This window comes from Indicator indicator, chromosome Z, assembly GCF_027791375.1.
Source record: "Indicator indicator isolate 239-I01 chromosome Z, UM_Iind_1.1, whole genome shotgun sequence".
NCBI lineage: Eukaryota > Metazoa > Chordata > Aves > Piciformes > Indicatoridae > Indicator > Indicator indicator.
The window spans coordinates 64602350-64622970 of NC_072053.1; the positions used below are offsets into that span (position 1 = coordinate 64602350).

Below are 20621 nucleotides of genomic sequence, written 5' to 3' on the forward strand. Positions count from 1 at the left end.
AGAGTTTGTGTATGTGCTGTATGGTTATTTATGTGTTGGGCTGCCATGTAGTTAGTGCCAAAGTGAGATGTATTCTTCTTTCAGGAGCCTTTTTAAGGCCTGCCTAGGCAAGGAGAGTCTTTTGTTGCTCATGTTTCAGTGGATCTGCTGAAGAGCAGCACAGTTTGATAGCTGGAAATCAGAAAAATGGCTGCCTTTCCCCAAACAGGGCTGAGCCAGGCCCATCAGTGTCTCTATGCTGACCTCATGGATGAGAGAATGACCAAGTCCAGGATGACCAGAGTGAGAGTAGATGCCTGGGACTGTGTGTGAAAGTGCTGTTTTATGCAGGCTGCTTTCTGGATACCTCACTCAAAATGTGGATCTGATATCTCCAAAGAGGTGACATCAAGGTAATCACTGAGCTTGAGGAGCACTCTTATTGATGCTGTATTCTTTTTCAGCAGCAGTCATCATGGAGAAGAATAAGAATGGCATGGGAAAGCCTTGTAGCAAAGACTGAAGATTTCAGACAAATTTGCCTTCCTAATGCCTAGCATTAACTGCTCTGGCCTGACTGACAGTGCAGCATGATTAGGATGAGGAGGAAGAAAATGTGGGCATCTTGCTTCTGCTTTGCAGCTGCCTTTTTCCTGATGGTGACACTCCAGGTACAGGGGCAAGGGTGAATGGGATATGCATGAGATTGCTCTCAAAGTACAATTCTGGCAGATGAGAGAGTTTTGAAGGTGGCAGAGACATTCTGTACAAGTCTGTGCTTTAAGAGGAGTGTTCAAAAAATTCCGTCAGCAATATTGGCATGGTGGTAATGGCTGACTCCAAGAGTGACACACAGAGAGCAACTTTCTTGCTTATCAGCCTGGCTGCTGGAGTAGTTTCTAAGGAGTGGTGTGCCATAGCATGCCATGTTGCATTGTCTCCATCCAGCACTGTCTCCTCCGTTCCTGTGTTTGAACTCTGGGTGGGGAGGCAAGGCTGGACTTGGTTCATACAAATGTTACGGGCAGACCAGGGAAATCTGAGCGCATTAGTAAGTAATGATGGAAACCTGTTAATTAGTCTTGACTTTAAAGCTATTCTTAGCATTGTAAAGCACAGTCAGCTGGTCAGTAGAAAATGTGTGAGGGAAAAATTGGTGTGGAGGCATATTCATATTTGTGGAGGCAAATTAATGTTTGTGGCTGGTACAGGTTACTCCAAGTTTTCATTAGAAGAGAAGAACTTTTAGACAAATTGGATTACCCTTTGCTGTCAGTCATGTTGCTGGCAGTTACGGGACAGTAGGAGACTTCAGTCATGAGAAGGCCAGGATTTGCAACATAGAAGTCTTTACACTGAACTGAGGTTCTGGATCAGACTGGTACTTCAGGTAACTCTCAGTGGAGCTAGCAGGATGACCTCTGAAGCTTTCCCAGGCCAGCTGCATACTTCAAGTCAGAGCCATTTCTTCAAGGAAGTCACTGGCATGTAGTGATCACTTTCAGTTCTGCTCCCCTTATCAAGGCATCCAAAGATGATATGACTGCCTTAGACTATGAACAGTGCTAGGAAGTCATTAGGACCATTATTGTGGGTGCTTGTGACTCCACTATACTTCCACAGCTAAGCAGGTCTGGAGCTGGTTAGAACTTCCCTGTGTCTAGCTGGAATTTTTATATGGGATTGTTCACTGCACAGGGATATGTGGTGCCCTGGTGCACGGGCTGCTGTAGCACATGAGCTGTTGATGAGCTGTCCTGGATTTATCAACCCCTAAGAATTCAGAGATTGCTGCTAGAAATTTTGTAGAAGTTCAGAAACTTCTTAAATTCTGCCATGGCAAAATTTGGAAGCAAATAAGGAGTTTGTTCCTGGAGAAACTTGGGCATGAGGTAGTTGTAGACTTCAGTTATTTTGCTGCAGTTATATCTTATGTATTAAGTATATGAATCTTTTCCCCAGCTAGTATCTTACGCAGTTGCCAGTGTGGGAGTCTGCTGTGCCTATTTAGTCTAGCTACAATCAGTCTTTTAGGCTACATAGTGAGAGTAAATGACACTGTAAACAGGAAAATGAACGCATGCAGTAAAGCTATCAGGGAAGATAAATGTTTTCAAACAACTTAACATTCTCCTGCTTTACAATAACCCTCCTTCAGAGCCACATAACAAGTGCTGTGGCCAAACCTGTCTGCTGGGTTGGAGTTCCCCCATCACTCTTGCAATTGTTCTGGGGTGCCATTATGCACTGCCTATGAAAGTTCACACACAAAAAGCTGTTTGTATGGTAGCAGGAAGGTCTTCACCCCACTAAAGTTAAGAGCAGGAGCTATGTATCCTGTGACAGTACCTGCTGGCACTTCACTCAACAGAATTCTCTGTCCTAGGATACTTACGGCAGGTACTACCTGTAGAAGAGAGTGACGGCTTCATAAGCATCAGAAATCCTCAAGATTTTCTGGGGACTTCTGTCACATAGCTGATGGTGAGAAGTGTTAAAGGCTTCTCCTATGGGTTGAAAGTTTTTAAGGTTCCATCCTGGGTTTCAGGTCTGTCAGTGGTGGTTCATATTGGTAGGTCTTTCTGTTCTCTACAGACAGATAGAATTTTTCTCCTCTGCCTAGCCATGAAGTTGTAGCTGCATTTTCTTTCAGACATTCCTGCACCTGATTTATTCAGACAATGGTTTAAAAATTAACAGGAATGAATACAGGCGGCCATACAAAGGTATGAAGTTTTAATGTTTTTTTTTTCTACCGCAGCTCATTTCCAGAAGAAACCTGGCTGCTAAAGGGCTGTTTTCTGTCTTGTGCTTTTTTGAGAGAGAAAGCAGAAGTTATGATCTTAAATCGTATGTGATGTGGCCATATCTCAGTACAGAAATGTATTTCCTGCCTCCTCCTTACAAATACAAATAAAAGCTTTTGCTGTTTTGATGTCTGCAGAGCGGCTTCAGTCAGTGAAATGCATTGACTTTAATTGATAGAATCTTAACATACAGACTTAGTGCCTGATGCTTAAACTCTGCCAAGCAGATGTGCTAGCTAACGTCAGTGATGCACAATGATGTGTATGTTTATTTCCCCAAAGGTTATCACAGAACTGGGCGATTCAGAGAATAAGGTGGCAGTAATCTCCAGTTTACACAGTGGCCTATTAGAGCCTGTGGAGAGACAAGCTTTCCAGTTTAAGAAGCAGGAATTTCACAGCATCCTCAATACAGAATCTGATGTAAATCGCTATCCCATCCTGCTCTGGTGGTCTCCCCTGACTGGGGAGACAGGAAGATTGGGTCAGTGTGGAGAGGATGTTTGCTTCTTTACTGTCAACAAGACTTACCAGCACAATCAGATGACAAGAGCATTTCTCTTCTATGGTAAGGACGTGTTTCTTTTTAAAGGAGGAAGTTGTCCTCCTGCTGTTGTAGTGTGGTGGGTTGAAATCCCCTTCCCACATTAACCACACCAGACTAGCTCAGTTCAGAAGTAAATGAAGCTGTATTTACAAGCAAAAACTACAATCTACAATGCAATGCAATGAATATGTACAAATATACACTATTTACAGTATTTACAAAGAGGTACCATTAACAGAAACAGCAAAAAACCCTCTTGGCCAAAGCCGGGAAAGCTGTCCCTCTGCCTCCCCTTTCCCTGCCTTCTACCTGCCAGACTCCCCTGGAAAAAGGAAGAAACACAAGAAGCAGAGAGGTTGTTAGAACTTAATGTTCAAGGTCAATAGCTGGTGTGTTATCTCCGAAGCAAAGCCAGAAGAGAAGAGCAGAAGCACCCTACTAGAGTGCTGATGAGAGAACTGAACTTTGTTTTGAGAACTGAATCTTAAAGGTTTCTATCTCTCCAATGGAATCGTTTAGAAAAATCATTATTTTTCTTTTTTACACCCAATAATGATTTATTTACTTTCTTATTACTTTCTGCTCAAGATCTGTGAAAAATTTTAAAGGCATAGCCCTAAAACCGTCACACCTGCCCATTTTTTTCCTTTAGAGGTGAGATATTCTAGGTGGTACTCATTGAGAGCAAAACCTTACATGCAGCTTATTGTCCTGAACTTTCCCTGGTGCTTTTCCAGCGATGCCCTTCTCTCCAAAAGTACTCTGAAAAGTGACTTTCCATGCCTCTGGGTTGGCTATTGCCTTGTCTCCTGCTGCTTTCCAGTCAAGTGCTCCCTGGTTTTGGGAGAAAAGATAATTTCTTGTAGCTGCCAAACCACGAAAAGACAGCCTGAAATCAAGGCAGGTTTTTCTAGTCTTCTGGCTTGTCAGCCCTCACAGAGGTTCTACAAGGCCTTTATTGCAGTTTTGCAAGTCTTTTGTCTTAAAATAATGCCCTCTTTGGTAACTGTGGAACTTCCCGGCCTCATGTGCTGAGAGATTGCTAGCAGACTGTAAATTGAAAGTAGTGAAAGAATCCTATTGATTCTGCACAGGGAGCAAAAACTAGTGCAATCTTGTGATCTGCTTTAACTCTGCTGCCTCAAAAACTTCCCACTATTTGTACTGTAAAGTGAGTCTACAAAGTACAAAAGATGTCTTCTTTAATTTAGGCCTTCTTTTGTTAATTTTGTTCTTGCTTTCCAGAGAGAAAGTGAATTTTAGGTGGAAAAAATGAAGCCGAATGGTTTTCTGTGGTTAGTAGGTTCAGCTCCTTTGTTTGGAAAAAAAACAAAATAAAACAAGAGTCCTGAATTTCAGTCAGTCAGTCACAATACAGGGGAATTGGAAATACAGGAAAGAAGAGCATTTAGCTTGGTTAACAGTGAAACAAAACAACTCAATTAATTTCTTCAGAGCTCCAAGTAGGTCAGCTTTGTCAGTTGGTAATAGCATGAAAGCAAAGTAGCAACAGCAAAGGAATGAGAAGTTGACCCAATTAAAGACAAGAAAAGCTGGCTTTGCTTCACACAAAAGCTGTAAAGTTTTGGTCTCTGATAGTAATTCTAATAGTCTGTTTCAACATTAAAAGAAGTACCACTGTTCATTTTTAGCATGCTTGTGGGCATCGTTTACTTACTTATTTTTAAAAGGTTGTTCATACCGGGCAAAAGACTCTACCTGTATTTGTCTTTTTCTAGTGATGCTGGCTATGAACTATGGATGTGTTAAAATATGCAAAAATGTTACTTGTTTTTGAAACACAGTAAGTGATCTCAGACACTCCTCATAAGTCCTGTTCCCTAGACCTTTCACCAGCTTTTTTGCCCTTCTCTGGACATGCTCCAGCAGCTCAATGTCTTCTTATAGTGAGGGCCTTAAAACTGAACATTCAAGGTGTGGCCTCATCAGTGCTGACTACAGAGGCATGATCAATTCCCTACTCCTGCTGGCCACACTATTCCTGATACAGGCCAGGATGCTGTTGGCCTTCTTGGCCACCTGAGTATGATGCTGGCTCACGTTCAACCAGCTGCTGATCGACACTCACAGGTCTTTCTCTGCTGGGCAGCTTTCCAGCCACTCTGCCCCAAGCCAGCAGCGTTCCATGGGGCTGTGTCCAAACTGCAGGACCCAGCATTTGGCCTTGTTAAATCTCATACAACTGACCTTGGCCCATTGAGCCAGCCTGTCTAGATCTCTTTGCAGAGCCTTCCTACCCTCCAGCACATCAGCACTCCCACCCAATTTGTGGGTCATCTGCAGATCATTGATAAAGATAGTAAACAGGACTGGCCCTAAAACTGAGCCCTGAAGAACACCACTTGTGACTGGCTGCCAATAGAATTTTACTTCATTCACCATTACTCTTTGGGCCCAGCCATCCAGCCATTTTTTGACCTGGCAAAGAGTTCACCCAAGTCATGAATAGCCAGTTTCTCTAGGAGAAAGTGGAGAGACAGTGTAAAATGCTGATATTTTAGCATCCTATTTGTTGTTTATCTAATTGAACCTAATTGAGCTCTGCAGTAACCATTTCTCTCACATCATAGATAGAGGCAATGCTGTCTATTATTTCCCTGTTTACAGAACCAGGGGATTATTAAGCATCTTAGTCTCATTTCAGTGCATTAAAATATAAAATTCCTGAGGATTTGAAGTGAGAGGCCTTTAAACTAATATGACCTGAAAGGAAACCCTTTTTAATATTAAAGACTGATACCCATTTTTGAGATTTCTTCTGCTACCAAAATTAGTTTTATCTGTCATAACACTACTCTGCCTTTGCGTGTATGGCTCTCTTTGTAATACTGCCTTATAATGTCATAAATGCAGTGGTTTTAGGGCTGATACTAAATTGAAAGTAGGCTTCTGTGTCATTGTAGTGCTGCACCGTAGATACAGACTAAACATGATTTGCTTTTGTCTAGGTACTGATTTTGGTATAGACAGCCTACCCCTCCCTCGTGAAGATTATCATGATTGGGCCCTTTTCCATGAAGAGTCACCAAAAAATAACTACAAACTCTTCCATGAACCAACCATCACCTTATTCAACCACACTGCAACTTTTAGTCGACATTCTCATTTACCACTGACCACTCAGTACCTTGAGGGTGTAGAGATCCTGAAGTCATTGAGGTACATGATCCCACTGCAGATGAAGAACAGCCTGAGGAAGAGGCTTGCACCACTTGCATATGTGCAGTCTGACTGCAGCCCTCCTTCTGATCGGGACAGCTATGTGCGTGAGTTGATGTGCCACATAGAAGTAGACTCTTATGGGGAATGTCTGCATAACAGAGACCTTCCTCAGCATCTCAGAAATCCAACTGCCATGGATAATGGGAACTTCTATAAAATACTGGCACAATACAAGTTCATTCTTGCTTTTGAAAATGCTGTCTGTGAAGATTACATCACTGAAAAGCTCTGGCGGCCCCTGAAGCTGGGCGTGGTACCAGTGTACTTTGGGTCTCCCAGTGTTATAGAATGGCTTCCTAGTAATAAGAGTGCAATCCTAGTATCCAGTTTTTCACACCCCCGGGAGCTAGCCCACTATATCAAAACACTGGATACAAACGATCGAGAATATGAGTCTTACCTGCAATGGAAACTGAAAGGAGACATTTCCAACCCAAGGCTGCTTACAGCGATGAAGGAACGCAAGTGGGGAGTGAAAGATATCACCCAGGACAATTACATTGATGCCTTCGAGTGCATGGTGTGTAACAGAGTGTGGGAAAACATCAGAAGGAAAGAAAAGGTACACGTGACTTTCTCCTTGTGTCTCAGAGAGGCTTTAAAATGGCAATAGGGTCAGATTTGTCCCAGATTTGGTTACCAGATTTCTGCACAGCCTACAACCACGAGTATGACAATGCCATAGGATTCTGCATCTTCATGCCAAAAGGTGCTGACAGGAGGTGTGCATGCGTGGTCAGAGCATGTGTTCCTCATACTGCTGAGGTGCTTGAGCTCATGTTGAGCTGGTGATCATTTCAGCAGAAGGCTTGAATTATTCAAGAAGAAGTTTTTTATCAGGCTGTAGAAAGGAACCTAACTTGCTGACTTGGATTAAATAACCTGGAAAGTTTGGAAACATAGTGCCCAGAGAGGTTATGAGATCTCTGTCCTTGAACATGTTTTGAGACTCAACTCAAGGCTGCCCTAGGCAATTAGATATGATTAGACTTGTTTGGAAGAGGGAACTAAACTGGATATCCTTTCTGATTTTACTCTATGACTGGTTTTGCACAGGTGTGTATACATTCAAACCTATGGCAACCACATACCATTGTCTCTGGCCATATTTGGTGACTAAAGACTGAAACATCAATATTTAAGGCAGGTTTTGTGTTTGTGAGAGGAACAAACACACAGCTTGTGAGAGGAACTGGACCTGTTCCTTCTAGCCTAATTGTCTTTAAGTTATGATGGAAATGGCTGTCATAGCAGGAAGCCTAGCACTGGGGGCCCAGCAGTTTTGCAGGGGTGCCAGCCATGACACCAGAAGGCTATTTCAAAGGCACTATGAACTTTTCAGTCTCCAGCTAGACAACTAGGTGTGTTGGATTTGGCTGGTATAAACAAAGATGTACTTAGATTTAAACTGAAGCTAAAATCTCTCACCACATATATTTCTGAGTTGATAAATACTCATTTTAATTGCCACATTCCTTCAGGGTTTCCAGGTTCACATACCAAGGGTCAGTAGTTGTTTTTTAGACTCTCCACAAGTTCAATTCTCAACATGAGTTGAAAAAAAAATTTCTCTCTTTTTTTTTGTCCAGTAATGGAATTGGTCAATGGCTTTAATATCCTACATCTGTCTTGTATTCATTAGTCTGTATTTTAGCTGATCACAGTCTGAGCAGTACAGTATGTAGTCAGCTTGTAGAAGGGAGGTGAAGAGCAATTGGAGACACTAAGATGAGCTGAAGTGAATGGAATACAGACTGGTAAGTGTTACATTTAACCAGGCTTCCCTGTTTGAATCTGTTGCAAATCTGGACTGATACCTTCTCTTTGAGTTAGGATTACAACCATGGAAAGGTATAGAGTAGGTTAAATACAGGTATTCTTTCTATGTGTTTTTTTTGGCTCTTTAATCAAGAAGATATAGAAATAACCAACAAGTTTGGAAGAGACCTCCAAGATCATCCAGTCCAACCCATCACCCAGCCCTATTCATAGAATCATAGAATCAACCAGACTAGTTTGCTCTCCTGGCCAGATTCATGGTTTGGTTATTTTCCCTTTAAAAAAAAGCTCATTAAGTATGTACATATTTAAGATGAAAACAGAAGATCCTGATGAAAGTAGAACTCCTTGCCTTAGAATTTCAGTTTGGGTGGGCTGGTGCTGCCCATTTGCATCCAGATCTGAGGTTCAGGCTCTTGTCAGTATGACCAGAGCCACTTCAGGAAGAACTTCCCCTCTGACATTCACAGGGACATGGCTAGAGCCTGTACTGGAAGGAAAATCTCATTCACATTCTTTAATAGTTTACTAATGGCATAGCACTTTTCTTCTTTGTCTGCCAGAGCCCTTGAATAACTTTTTCTCTCTCTACATTGTCAGGGATGGCTGCCCCGAAGGTGGAGTGCTCAGGTTAACCATTTGAGCTGCCCCCAGCCAGAGGCGTTTTGGTTCTCATCTGCAAACTCTGGCCGGACTTCTCTCCAAGAGATGTGGATACCAAGCTTCAAGCAGTCCAAGAGAGAAGCCTGGGCACTGAGGCACCTGGTGGAAAGGAATAGGAATTTTACAGCTCAAGAGTTTTGGACTCTTGTATTCAAGGAATAAACAACGATCTGTAAATTAGATTAAGGTCCTCAGAGAAGTCTATGGAGTTTTCTTTTGTAGATGACCTTATCATATGTAGGATTGGTAGCCACAGGAAGTAGATCTGTAGGACTGAATTTAATATATTTAGAGCTCAAGCAGTACTAAGGAGTGATAAACAATAGAATCTCCCTTCCACATAATGTGTATACATATATATATATATTTATATTTTATTTATATTGTAAATAGTTCAGATGTTTGAGCATTAAGGCACAAGTTGTCAAGGTTCTCAAACCCAGTTTTAATCACTCAGCTAATTCTTACAAAGCAGGTGATTCTCCCTCCATGTTTAGGTACATACCTGTGTTCATAGCCTTGGGACCCCTTTTGTCCCGGTTTAGGACCCTCGTTTGCAGCATTGATAGCCAAGACCTGGAGAGCAGCTGACACCATTGTGGTGGTACAGCTTCTGTGCTGCTTTGGAGATAGAAGAAAACCTGGGACTCTGTCCCTGACTAGCTGTTTATTGTCAATTTTCTTGGCATCAGCAGATTTAGGGGGGACTTGGCGAGCTTTGTGTCCTGACACTGAGTGCCAGGATAAAGTACATTATTGCTTGGCACAAGGAAGCACCATCTGCTAGTGTCCAGGGACAGACGTGCTGGCTCAGATTTACCCACCATCTTTGGCTAAAAATAAACAAAGCACATTAATATCTCTACTTCCCAGAGAATGGGCTGGCCTTAATCTGACTTACCTTCTTGCCTATGTGATGAAAGGCAAGGGATAAATTGAAAAGGCTTGAAAGGGCAGGGATAAACCTGGGAGTCCATTGCTGCTGAAAAGTCTTCATTTAGTACAAGGAGAAGCAGACAAGTAGCTTCCTTGTTTTAACACAGAAATCCCCAAATTGCTTTGACAAAGGAAAAACTACACCTTTGCCTGGTATGCAGACTATTGTAGTTTTCTTCCCAAGCTTTTCCAGCCTCAGCCTGTGGAGGAGTCAACTTCCACAAGATCTGCAAAATGACATTATCTAAGAGGAGGTGTTCACAGAAGGGGCAGTCATTCTTGTGCATGCTGATACATGATGATACAGGCGAATGTGGCTACTATGGAGTTACTATGTAGCAAATACTGAGTTCTCCACATTGCTAGAAAGGCAGATTTTCACCTGTCTGATAACTTCTATGCAATTGTTCCTTGTAGCAGGCTATTTTAGAATTGCTGTCAAGCATCAGGCAGTTACGTGAATGGGTAGCTGTGAGGAAGGATGTGAATATTGTTTACACCAAGAAATTCAGCTGCAAAATGTACTTACCTTGGAAAAGTTACCTCACTAGAAATTTTCTCACCAAATAACTGGTGAATTTTTTTTTACTTTTAAGTCTAGCATAAGAAAGAGCAGATTTGCAGCCACAAACTATATAGGTCATTGTTTCTATAAGCACGTGCTTCCTTTTGAATAAGCCAGACAGGCCTGCTGAAATTTCTCTCCACTAGTATTTTGCCAGTGTGGCATACAGCATCTGCTGGATATCTTAAAGTCTTTCTCTGTGTCTACAGTGAAGATGGTAACTAAGCTCCACAGCTCTGGGAGCTGGTGAGATGCATCCCAGAGTCATGAGGGAACTAGCTGATGTAGTTGCCAAGCCACTTTCTATGATATTTGAAAAGTCCTGGCAGATGAAGTTCTTTGTGACTGGAAGAAAGGAAACATTACACCCATTTTTAAACAGGGTAGAATCACAGAATCACAGAATTGTCAGGGTTGGGAGGGACCTCAGGGGTCATCTAGTTCCAACCCCCCTGCCATGGGCAGGGACACCTTCCACGAGATCAGGTTGCCCAGAGCCACATCCAGCCTGGCCTTAAAAATATCCAGGCATGGACCCTGGGAACTACTGACTTGTCAGCCTCACCTCTGTGCCAAACCATTCAATGATTCTAGGTTCTAAATGAAGCCCTTAAGGAAAGTGGCATGATACCAAACTTAGAGGCTTTCCCAAATCAGGATCAAGAGCTGGACAAAACCTCAACAACATTGACAAAAGAGAACTGATGAATCCCCACTCATTGCTATGAATCTGTATAGGATGGCACAGAATATCTACGGCATGAAAAAAATTTTGGTGATGTTCTGCTAAATCCTTTGGCAAAAATCTCAAGCTGCATTGTTTAAAGATTGCAGGAGCTGCCCATCTGAAGACTGTTTTTTGTTTCTGTGGTGGAATTGGTCAGGTCCTGAGCTTCTTGAGCAATCTAATATCTGGATACTACACAAAGATCTAAGGCATCCCAGTTTATGGTATGTTATTATTGTTCATTTTATTTTGGTGGAGTGGAGGGTAAAGAAGACTGAAGTAACTAGTTTGCAACCAACATTCTGAAATGTCAAGTGGTCAGCAGCAGGTGTTTCAGAAGAGGCAACATCTTAATACACTGCTGTAAACAGTAGAAAGGTGAGTCCCTAGACTGAAGGTGTGCTGTGGTGTAAGGTAATAGTCACTCAGATTCACAAATCCTCTCATGGTGCATCCTTTCCAAAGGGTAAGCATTAAGCTCTTTGCTCTCACAAGCTAGTTCAGAGCAACCTCCATTTGGCTTCTTTAATCACCCTCTAGACCCTTTTTTCCTGTACTGGGTGGAAGGACGTCTTGTTGAACATATCCCTGGGAGACTTGTGGCAAGGATTTGCACAGGCAAATTAAGTGTAAGAAAAAATGACTATTGTGTTTTTTAAGTTCTTTTCTCCCTCTGCTGTTCTAAGTAGAAGTAGCGGCTGACCAGTAACTGTCTTTTTCTCCCCCCCCTCTTTTTTCCCCCCTCTCTCTCTCTCTTCCCCCTGCCCCTCTTTTTTTCTTCTTCGCTTTGCTGACCTTCCTGCCATGCACAGGTTGTTTTCTTAGCCAACAGAGAAACCCAGTTTGTTTGGGAGGCTTATGTATATCCTGGATGGCACAGCCCTTTTTCCTTTTGTAACAAAAAAAGTTGAGAAACAATGTATTTCCAACAGCAAGAACTGATTCTGTGTGAATGAGTGTGTGCCTCCCAACCTCTTGCATAGTGGTAATAAGCTATTGTGATTTCCCCTGTTGCAGGATATATGACAAAAAGGACAGTTCCTGCTGGTCTTGCATTTATTCCCCTGAACCTGTATCCATCAGCTCTGCCAACAGGCACACATGCTAGTCATATTGCAATAGTATGTGTGTCTCAAATGTGGGTCTCAGGCTGTTCCTTCAGAAAATGCCAATGTTCAGCTTGGAGATCTCTGGGATTCTGCAGCAGTCCCTGTGGGGCTGGGAAAGCCTGAGAAAAGAGGTGACCCTGGAGGTCAGCCTTGGACATGGTGCTTCTTTTCCCTCTCCCTTTTTTCCAAGGAAAATCAGGACTGGGGTGTGGACATCTGGGAACAGGGATTGCTCTTACCCTTTTTACTACAGGCCCCTGGCCTCTCTACTTTCGGCATCTGGCTTCCACCAGCTCTCCATGATGTACCTAGGCTCTTGTGCCTCCTGCCCTCTGTGGCACACAGGCATGGAGGAAAGCAAAACACTCCAAACATTTTCTCGTATTTCTCCACTTCACTTTTGCTCTGTCAGAGGCTGCCTATCCTCCTTGGCGTTTGACCACCTGTGCTCAAGGCCAGCTCAGATGTGTTGCAGTGATATCTGGGATCAGGCTACAGGAAAGCAGCTAAGGGGAGTGTAAGAAGTAGCTGGGAGAAGTCTCACCTGAAGCCTCCCCAGTCACAGAAGAATGGCTTTTGAGGTCCCTGTCTAGGCTATGTTGTGCCTGGCAATGGTTGTGCTAATGAACAACAATTCTGGACTTCTCTCTCAGTTTTGAAGTGCTTCATCCCTCTGCACCTGCTGCATGACCATTGGGCTGTAGCTGACTGTGCCCTCCATCACCACCTCCTGCTCTGTATGTCCTGTCTGTGGTGCTCCATGCCCAGTGGGTTTTTTTGTGACCCAGACAGGGGCCCTTACAGAAGCTATTGCTAGTGGGAAATGTTCCCTGGGAATACCTGGTCCTGCCAGCATGAGACTTCCTCCAACTCTCTTAAGAGTTGCTTCAACTCCTAGTGACCATCAAATGCCCCTACACCACCCCTGACCATTACCCACAAGCTCTTGACAGCCTCATCTTCTGTCCTATGGTAGAGTGCTGTGCAGCTCAGCCTATCCTTCACTTGCCATGCACTGCCTAGTTCTTCCCTTCCCACAGTGGTTCAGTGATGAGAGCTCCCCTGTCACATTATTTTGACCTCAAGTGTGCACAGGCTTCAAGTTTAGAATTTCTTTCCTCCTCTGAGCTCTGGCCACTCATTTTTCCCATTTTAGTTCATTTTTGTGTATTTGTTGGGTGTTCAAATGCCTCCTTAGTACTAACACCAACCAACCCAAATACTTCCTTAATACTAACACCAACCAACCCAAATACCTCCTTAATACTAACACCAACCAACCCTCTAGTGTAATTTCCCTTAGGAAGGCCTGTTGGGGTGGAGTTGTTAGCACAGGTGGGACCAGATCATATGAAATTGTTGTGCTAGGCATTAGCAGAACAAAGGAATATTTACCTCATAAAATAAGCACCAAGACAATGACTGAGCAAATAATTAAAGAAATATAAGGAGGACTTTGTGCTTATTTCAATGCAAGACAAGCCTTGAACCTATGCTGTGGGTGCACAACTGTGTATTGTGGGCTTCAGAGGTCAGATCCTAGCTTTCCTCTCTCATTCAGCATTTATGGAGAAACAGAGCCAAACACTCATGGCAGACATTAGAATCAGAATCATAGAATCAGAATGGTTTGGGTTTGGAGGGACCTCCAAAAGTCATCTAGTCCAACCCCGTCTGCAGTAAGCAGGGGCATCCTCAACTAGATCAGGTTGCTTAGAGTCCTATTGAGCCTCACCATGAATATATCCAGGGATGTGGCCTCAACCACCATTAGGGAAAGTTCTTAATGCTGGTAATGCAGTGCTGCCAAGCATGTGATGCTCTGTTTTGTCAGCAGTGTGGCATTAGCATAACATGCAATACAATGAGACTGGCTGCATGCTTCTGTGGAAGAGCATTTCATTACTGTGTATGTGTGAGGTGAATGGTGGAGAGGTTTCGTACAGACAACAAGATAGAGCCGCTGTTACAGTGGAGAGCTGGAATCCCCCTCCCACACTGACAATACCCAGGCTAACTCAGTCTGGAAGCAAATGAAGCTGTATTTACAGGCAAAACCACAATCTATGATGAAATGCAATGAATATGTACAAATATATACACTATTCACAACATTTACAAATATGTACAATCAACAGAAAACACAACAAAGCCCTCTGGCCCCCCAAAAGGGAGGGGTTGTGCTTCTTCCCCCTGTTTCTTTTTTTCTCTCCCCCCACCCCCTTCCCAGAGCTGGCATGCAAAGGGAAAGAAAAGCCAAGAAGCTGAGAGGTTTGTTAGACTTAGCTTGTCAAGGTCAGTATGTGGGTGTGTGTTATCTTCAGCCAGAGGAGAAAAGAAGCAGGCAGACAAACTAAGAGTGACTGCGAGACTGTACTTTGTTTTGAGTACTGACTCTCAAACATTTCTCTCTCACCAATGGAAGTGTTTAGAATAATCATTATTTGCTTTCTTACACCCAATAGTGATTTATTTACACTCTTTCACTTTTTTGCTCGAACTTTATGAAGAAAAATTAAAGTCTTAAAACTATCACAACCACACACTACCCAGCTCTGGGGAGACTGTTCAAAAAAGAGACTGAGGTTAAAACTAGGCTCTCTCTGTGTAATTACTGGGAAGAGATAGCTCATTTGAATTACCATTCATAGGAGCATTTTCTACAGCACAGTAAAAGATGGAAGGTCAAGTAGTATGGAGTGGAGTGGACATATGCTGCTGTGTCCTGATGTCTGAGATTCCCTGCTAAGTGTTTTTAAACCACTGTTATTCAGCCATCATGTTCAGACCTTGTTTTTAGTGCATCAATCTCCTAAACATAGGGTTAATTAATTAATTATTAAAAACCTACAGCCATTTGCTGATCTCTTAATTCTCCGGCCTTGGAAAAAGATAGGGCAAGGAGACAGCTGGTTTGCATCTGATCAATCAAATGTCTTGAAAGCAATCTTGTTTAATATATATGCATATATTCTGCAGGGAAAAATCTTACCTGAAGATTGCTAAGGTTGCAAATTTTAAAGCAAGATGAAGATGTGCAAATGGTCTTCTTAAAAGCAGGGAGGTTGCCTTGAAATATTAAAGAAAGGTGAGGCACCATAAAACCCATGAAACCAAATCCATTTTGCATTCCCAGTCCCATCCCCAAATCACACATGCACACACACACACACACACACACACACGCAAATTATTTACTTTCTTCTCCTTCTTCCTTTCGCTTTCTGCCCATCGTGAAGCTGGTGTGAGGTCTGGGAAAAGCACCATTGAAAGACACTTTGCCAAAGGCTGTATTCTTCTGCCCGGGTTCATGGGAAACATTTGGCATCTCTAATCTGTGGGGCATTTGACTTGCCGGTCTGGTAGTTTTCTATGTACAAAAAGCCACAGAAAATGATAAGAGGCTACATATTGCTTTCTGATGGCTTTAGAGTCTTCTTGGGTTCCAGGTCCTCTGGGTGTGCAGGTCTGTGGTCCCATGGCTCCCCAGGCCAGGAAAAGCAAATGGGGCAGTAAGCTCAGAGAATTGAAATGTGCCACAAACAGCACATTTGGGGAAACCTAAGCGTAGCCATTTATGTTTGATGGGCTTTGCTGCCAGACCCAGGGCTGTGTGGCAGCTTCATCAATCTCTCATTTCAATACTGTGTGTTGCCTGAAGAAAAGACACCTCCTTCTGACCCACCAGCATGTGTCTTCTAGGTGGTGGGTTCTCCTTGGTCCTCCAGTGGCTGCTGGCTGCTGCAGTCCTCAGGGCAGTGCAGGCGCTGATCCAGCATGAGGTGCAGCAGCTAAAACTTGGAGATGTAAGTTGCAGTGCATTGGTAAGAAACCAGCAAGCCTTCCAGAGTCACAGGGCTTGGAAGATACTATGATTTATTTTTTTTCTGTTTGCTGATGAACTTTCTGAATGTTTTGGTGTGCATGCTTTGCAGTTTTGTGTACTTCTTTAGCACTAGTAGGCCTCAGAATACCTTTTCTTTCTTTCTTTCTTTCTTTTTTTTTTTTTAATAAGGACAAGGAAATGCTTTTGTATTGCACCCCTGTCCCAGCTTTTGTACTGCACTCCTGTCCCAGCCATTGGTGCTTTGAGAAAGACAGCATGCAAACTGTAAAACAAGACCTGTGACAAAACCAAGAGTCTTGGCAGTCAGAGTATGGTCCCCAAGAAGATCCAAAGGCTTTCTTTAGATCCCTTATCCCCAGAATCATGTGTATACTCTGTACCTATACCATAAAGTTCTCACTTTACATAAATAAAACTTCCCATGGAGTGTAAATTATTAATGCACTAATACATGCTGCTAACAGATGTTTGCATTTAGAGCTATTACTCACTGCTCCTGACTGATGCATTTTGTTGTTTGCCATTTCTCCAGAGTCAGCACAACCACATCCTTTTCTCCCCATGCTGTGTGCTTTGTGCAAAGACCACAGAAACCTAAGAAGATCTGTTCCAGGGGTGGGAGCAGTACACAAAAAACCTCACATAATAATAGAAGTAGATTCAGACTCTGGTTAGAAAAACCCTCTTCATCACCTATAAAGACTTAATCTTAGAATTAAAGAACCCCCTTCTTTTTCTGTCTAAGAGGTCAGAATTGGATAGTCTAGCTAGGCAACTAGAATCAAAATCCACAGCCAAAACACAGTGGCCATAGGGATAACATCTTGATTGTCATTGTCAGAGGCTGCAGAGAGACTGCACTTTTGGTTTAGCTGGTTGAAAAGCCTTACTCCAGCATCAAATGTGTCTCTTCCACAGACAAGCTAGTCCCAGATCCTTGACCTGTTGAGGCACAGGATGCAGACATAAAAGACAGCTTTACTGGGACCATTGTCACTGGCTACTCTTCTTGCTCAGTAGTACTTCTTGCTCATGGGGCTCCACTCTTCAAAAATAGGGAGGAAAGACTTCAAATATCACCTGGGGCAGCTGGGCAGGTCCATAGGTAAGGGAGGCTTTGCCTTCTTGATGTGGTACCTTCTCACTGATGGACTCCTGCCCCTCCTCAGACTGCTGCAAAAGGTCAGCCTGTCCAACAGTGTGCTCCTTCTGGTGGTATGGGATGGTCACTTACTGGAGAGACTGGGAAAGAAGATGAACGGAGGATTTCAGGTGAGTTTGGAGAAGGATAGCCTGAATGAGTAGAGGATCTAGCCCCATACCCTAAGGGATGCTGATTGCCACTGCAGAGTTGCTGTCAAGATGGCCTATGGCATATAGCATTAGAACCTGCCTGTTTTGGCAGAGTCAGCCTGCTCTAGGAGGGAGGGGGTCTCCCAAAATAGGCAGAGCAGTTTTGTGTGATGGATCCTACTGAGCAAAGATGATGCTCAGAGACAGCCTTGCTGCTGTGACTGTCAGCAGTGCTTTCAAAGGGAATTGGTGTTGCTTTTCAGGGCAGAGGCAGAGAAAGGACTCATGAAGAGATGTGAAGATTGAGCAAAACTTGCTGAGAACACACATAACACACCTGAAAACCTCTGGAAGAGAACTTTGAGCTTTTCTTAAGGTAGAACAAGTTGGATCAGGCATGCTGGTATGAATTTGTCTTCTCTGTGCTGCTTGGGTGCCTATGACATCAGGAGAGGGTAATCTTCCTCAGTAGTCAGCCTTGGCCATATCTGCCACCTGCGTGACATTGTCTGGAGCACCAAGTCCTGTTATGAGCGATAGTGTAGTTTAACTGCAATGTTAGCCCTGTTACAAGCTTGCACAGCTCTCTAGATGGTAATTTGGAATGTGGCTCATTGTTACACCCTGCACAAGTAGTTATTAAGGTAGGAAATTACGTTAAATACATCACCTAAATGTAGGTTTAGAGTGTGAAGGAAAGAAATGCAAGCCTTCTTGAACAAGAACTTGCTTTTTGGGAGGACTGTCCAGCTCAGGGATGATGGAACATGATGTCCAAGATGTAAAAAATACATTATTACTGTATTTTAAAGAATCCTCTTTTAATAAAAGGATCACTGCTACAAGAAGGAAAGTAAAAATTGCTGCTATCCACATCTATATGTAGTAATGTTACTCTATTACATAACCACCAACCTCACTTGTGCAGCTGTGATCCAGGTTGTGACATCTGTGGTAGAACTGATAACCAAAACTAATTAAAGCTACATCCAGCAGCACACAGAATTTTGTCCAATAACCTGGTAACAGAGAATGAAGTGTGAAGGGAGTTGTAAGTCTCTGGATCCTAAATCTCTATCCATAATGTCAGAGCATGCCAAGGGGCTTATAGTAAGTGTAATGTAATTTAATCCTGCTTGGAATTTGCTGTATGTCATCAGAATAGTACTAATGTAAATTCGGGATAAGGACTCTTTAATGCCTGAAACAGCCCACAGTGTGGCAGCTGGTGAGAGTGCCAGGACTCAGAAGATTGTAGGTAGCTCAAATGCTGGTTGGCATTACAGGATAATAGTGATGACTGCAGATCCAACCACCTTTGTTAGGCAGGGATGTGCCTGTGCCCCCAGGCTGCAGCTGTTCCAGTACCCCTTCTCAAACCTGTCCACAGGCATGCCCACTACCAGACACTCTAGGGCTACCTTGCTTTAGAGCAAAAAAGTTAGTTTACTGTGCAGGAAACCAGATCTGGAGGTGTTGACAAGGACCTGGGGGAGGTACCCATATTATTTTCTATAGGAGCAGCAACAGTGTTTTGAGCACTATGAAAAGTTGCAAGGTTATAGAAATTCTTTCATTTGTGGAGAAGAAGATACAGCTGCTGTGAAGTCACCCCAAAGCATGTGTATGACTTCCTGTGTTTTCAGTCTTCCAGTTAGTATTTTGCCTTTGAAGTCCACTCCAGCATCAATGGAGAGCAGCCAGAGGCTGTACTGCACCTCTTCTATACCACTTCATGAGCTACATAAAGGTACTCATACATGTAGTCATGGGTTGGGACCCATGTCCACTAGTATATAACAGACCTTCTGTCCTCAGAGGAGGCCCTGAGATCTGCTCTGACATGGGCTGGAGGGAAGCTGTAGTTCATGAAGGCTGTCCAGAATGGATGCAGCTCGGTTTTAGGAGATACAAGACCTTCCTTGGGTCTGCCATAGGCAGCAAGGGAAACTGTGGGAATGCAAAATGTTATTCCCTGTATCAGCATTCCAATGCCCCAAACAGCAGCTAGAAGTTGTCCCAGATACTTGTTAGCAGATGGGGCAACATAACCTTGAGAGAGGACACAACTGACTCAACTCTACAGATCCATTTCGTGGCCGATACGTCCTGTGTCAGGTAGCCTGAAATCAGACTCATGGTGCCTCCGAACCCGTGTCAACAACTAACTCCCCGCCCCGAGCAGCAAAAAACGTCCCGTCAGAAACCCTCCGATGAGCACGCCAGTCCGGCGTGTGCGGGGGCAGCGAGCGGGAGTGTCTACCTCGCGGATGTAACCTTCTGCAGGGCCACCAGGTGGCACTGCAGGGCAGGACACCGCTACCACCAGGGCCTCCTCGTGTAATGTCCGTCGCTTTGCTATCTCACATCCCTCTCGACAAGGGCGAACCATCCTTAAAGCAAGGTATGAGCTCTGCATCTCCTTCATCTGTAAAGGGAATGGAACTAGCCCTTGCTTGGGCAGTATCTCAGAGGAGTACTGTGTCGGTGTGAGCTGAAATTGCCCCCCCCACCAACAAGTAACCAGGCTATCCCAGTCTGGAAGCAAATGAAGGCTGTATTTACAAGCAGAGAAACGCAATGAATATGCACAAATATACAAAATTCACAACATTTACAAATATATACAATCAACAGAAAAGCACAACCGATCTCCCTTTGCTTCACCCCAAGGGGACCCTCCCAAAGGGGACCCTCTCTCTCTCTCAGGAGCTTCCCCCCAGATCCCCCTGGACAGAGAAGCAGAGTTAGTTAAGCAGAAAGTTGTTAACTTAGCTGCCAAGGTCAGTACGTGTTATCTTCAGCCAGAAGAGAAGAAGAAACAGCAGCCAGACAGCCCAGCAACTGCCCCCACTGCAGAATGCAGAATGTGCAGAGTGCCCCACTTTGTTTTGGGTAATAGTTCTTAAACATTTCTATCTATCCAATGGAAGTGTTTAGAACAATCAGTATTTTGCTTTCTTACACCCAATAGTGACTTATTTACACTCTTTCACTTTCTCTGTTCTGAACTTTGCAAGGAAAAATGAAAAAGACAGTTTCAAACCATCACAGTCCACCCCTTCTAAACAATTCCATTGGCTGCTACTACCATTTATCTAATCTAAAATAATATCTACAACAATA

The 20621-nt window shown here is 43.5% G+C and overlaps 1 protein-coding gene across 1 annotated transcript; it reads left to right on the forward strand.

The window, feature by feature from the left end:
* The first annotated feature begins 569 nt into the window (after window positions 1–569).
* FUT10 (fucosyltransferase 10) lies at window positions 570–9180 on the forward strand. The gene is made up of 4 exons (XM_054397952.1): window positions 570–650; window positions 3069–3354; window positions 6303–7138; window positions 8956–9180. Exons 1-4 carry the CDS (start codon window positions 570–572, stop codon window positions 9178–9180), a joined length of 1428 nt encoding a protein of 475 aa, XP_054253927.1.
* The last annotated feature ends 11441 nt before the right edge of the window (window positions 9181–20621 follow it).

What these genes read in the sequence shown, in the direction of transcription:
- FUT10 (XM_054397952.1), top strand. Translation starts at nt 570, where the DNA reads ATGATTAGGATGAGGAGGAAGAAAATGTGGGCATCTTGCTTCTGCTTT. An exon ending in TCCTGATGGTGACACTCCAG is followed by an intron (nt 651 to 3,068) that starts GTACAGGGGCAA and finishes ATTTCCCCAAAG; the next exon opens with GTTATCACAGAACTGGGCGA. An exon ending in AAGAGCATTTCTCTTCTATG is followed by an intron (nt 3,355 to 6,302) that starts GTAAGGACGTGT and finishes GCTTTTGTCTAG; the next exon opens with GTACTGATTTTGGTATAGAC.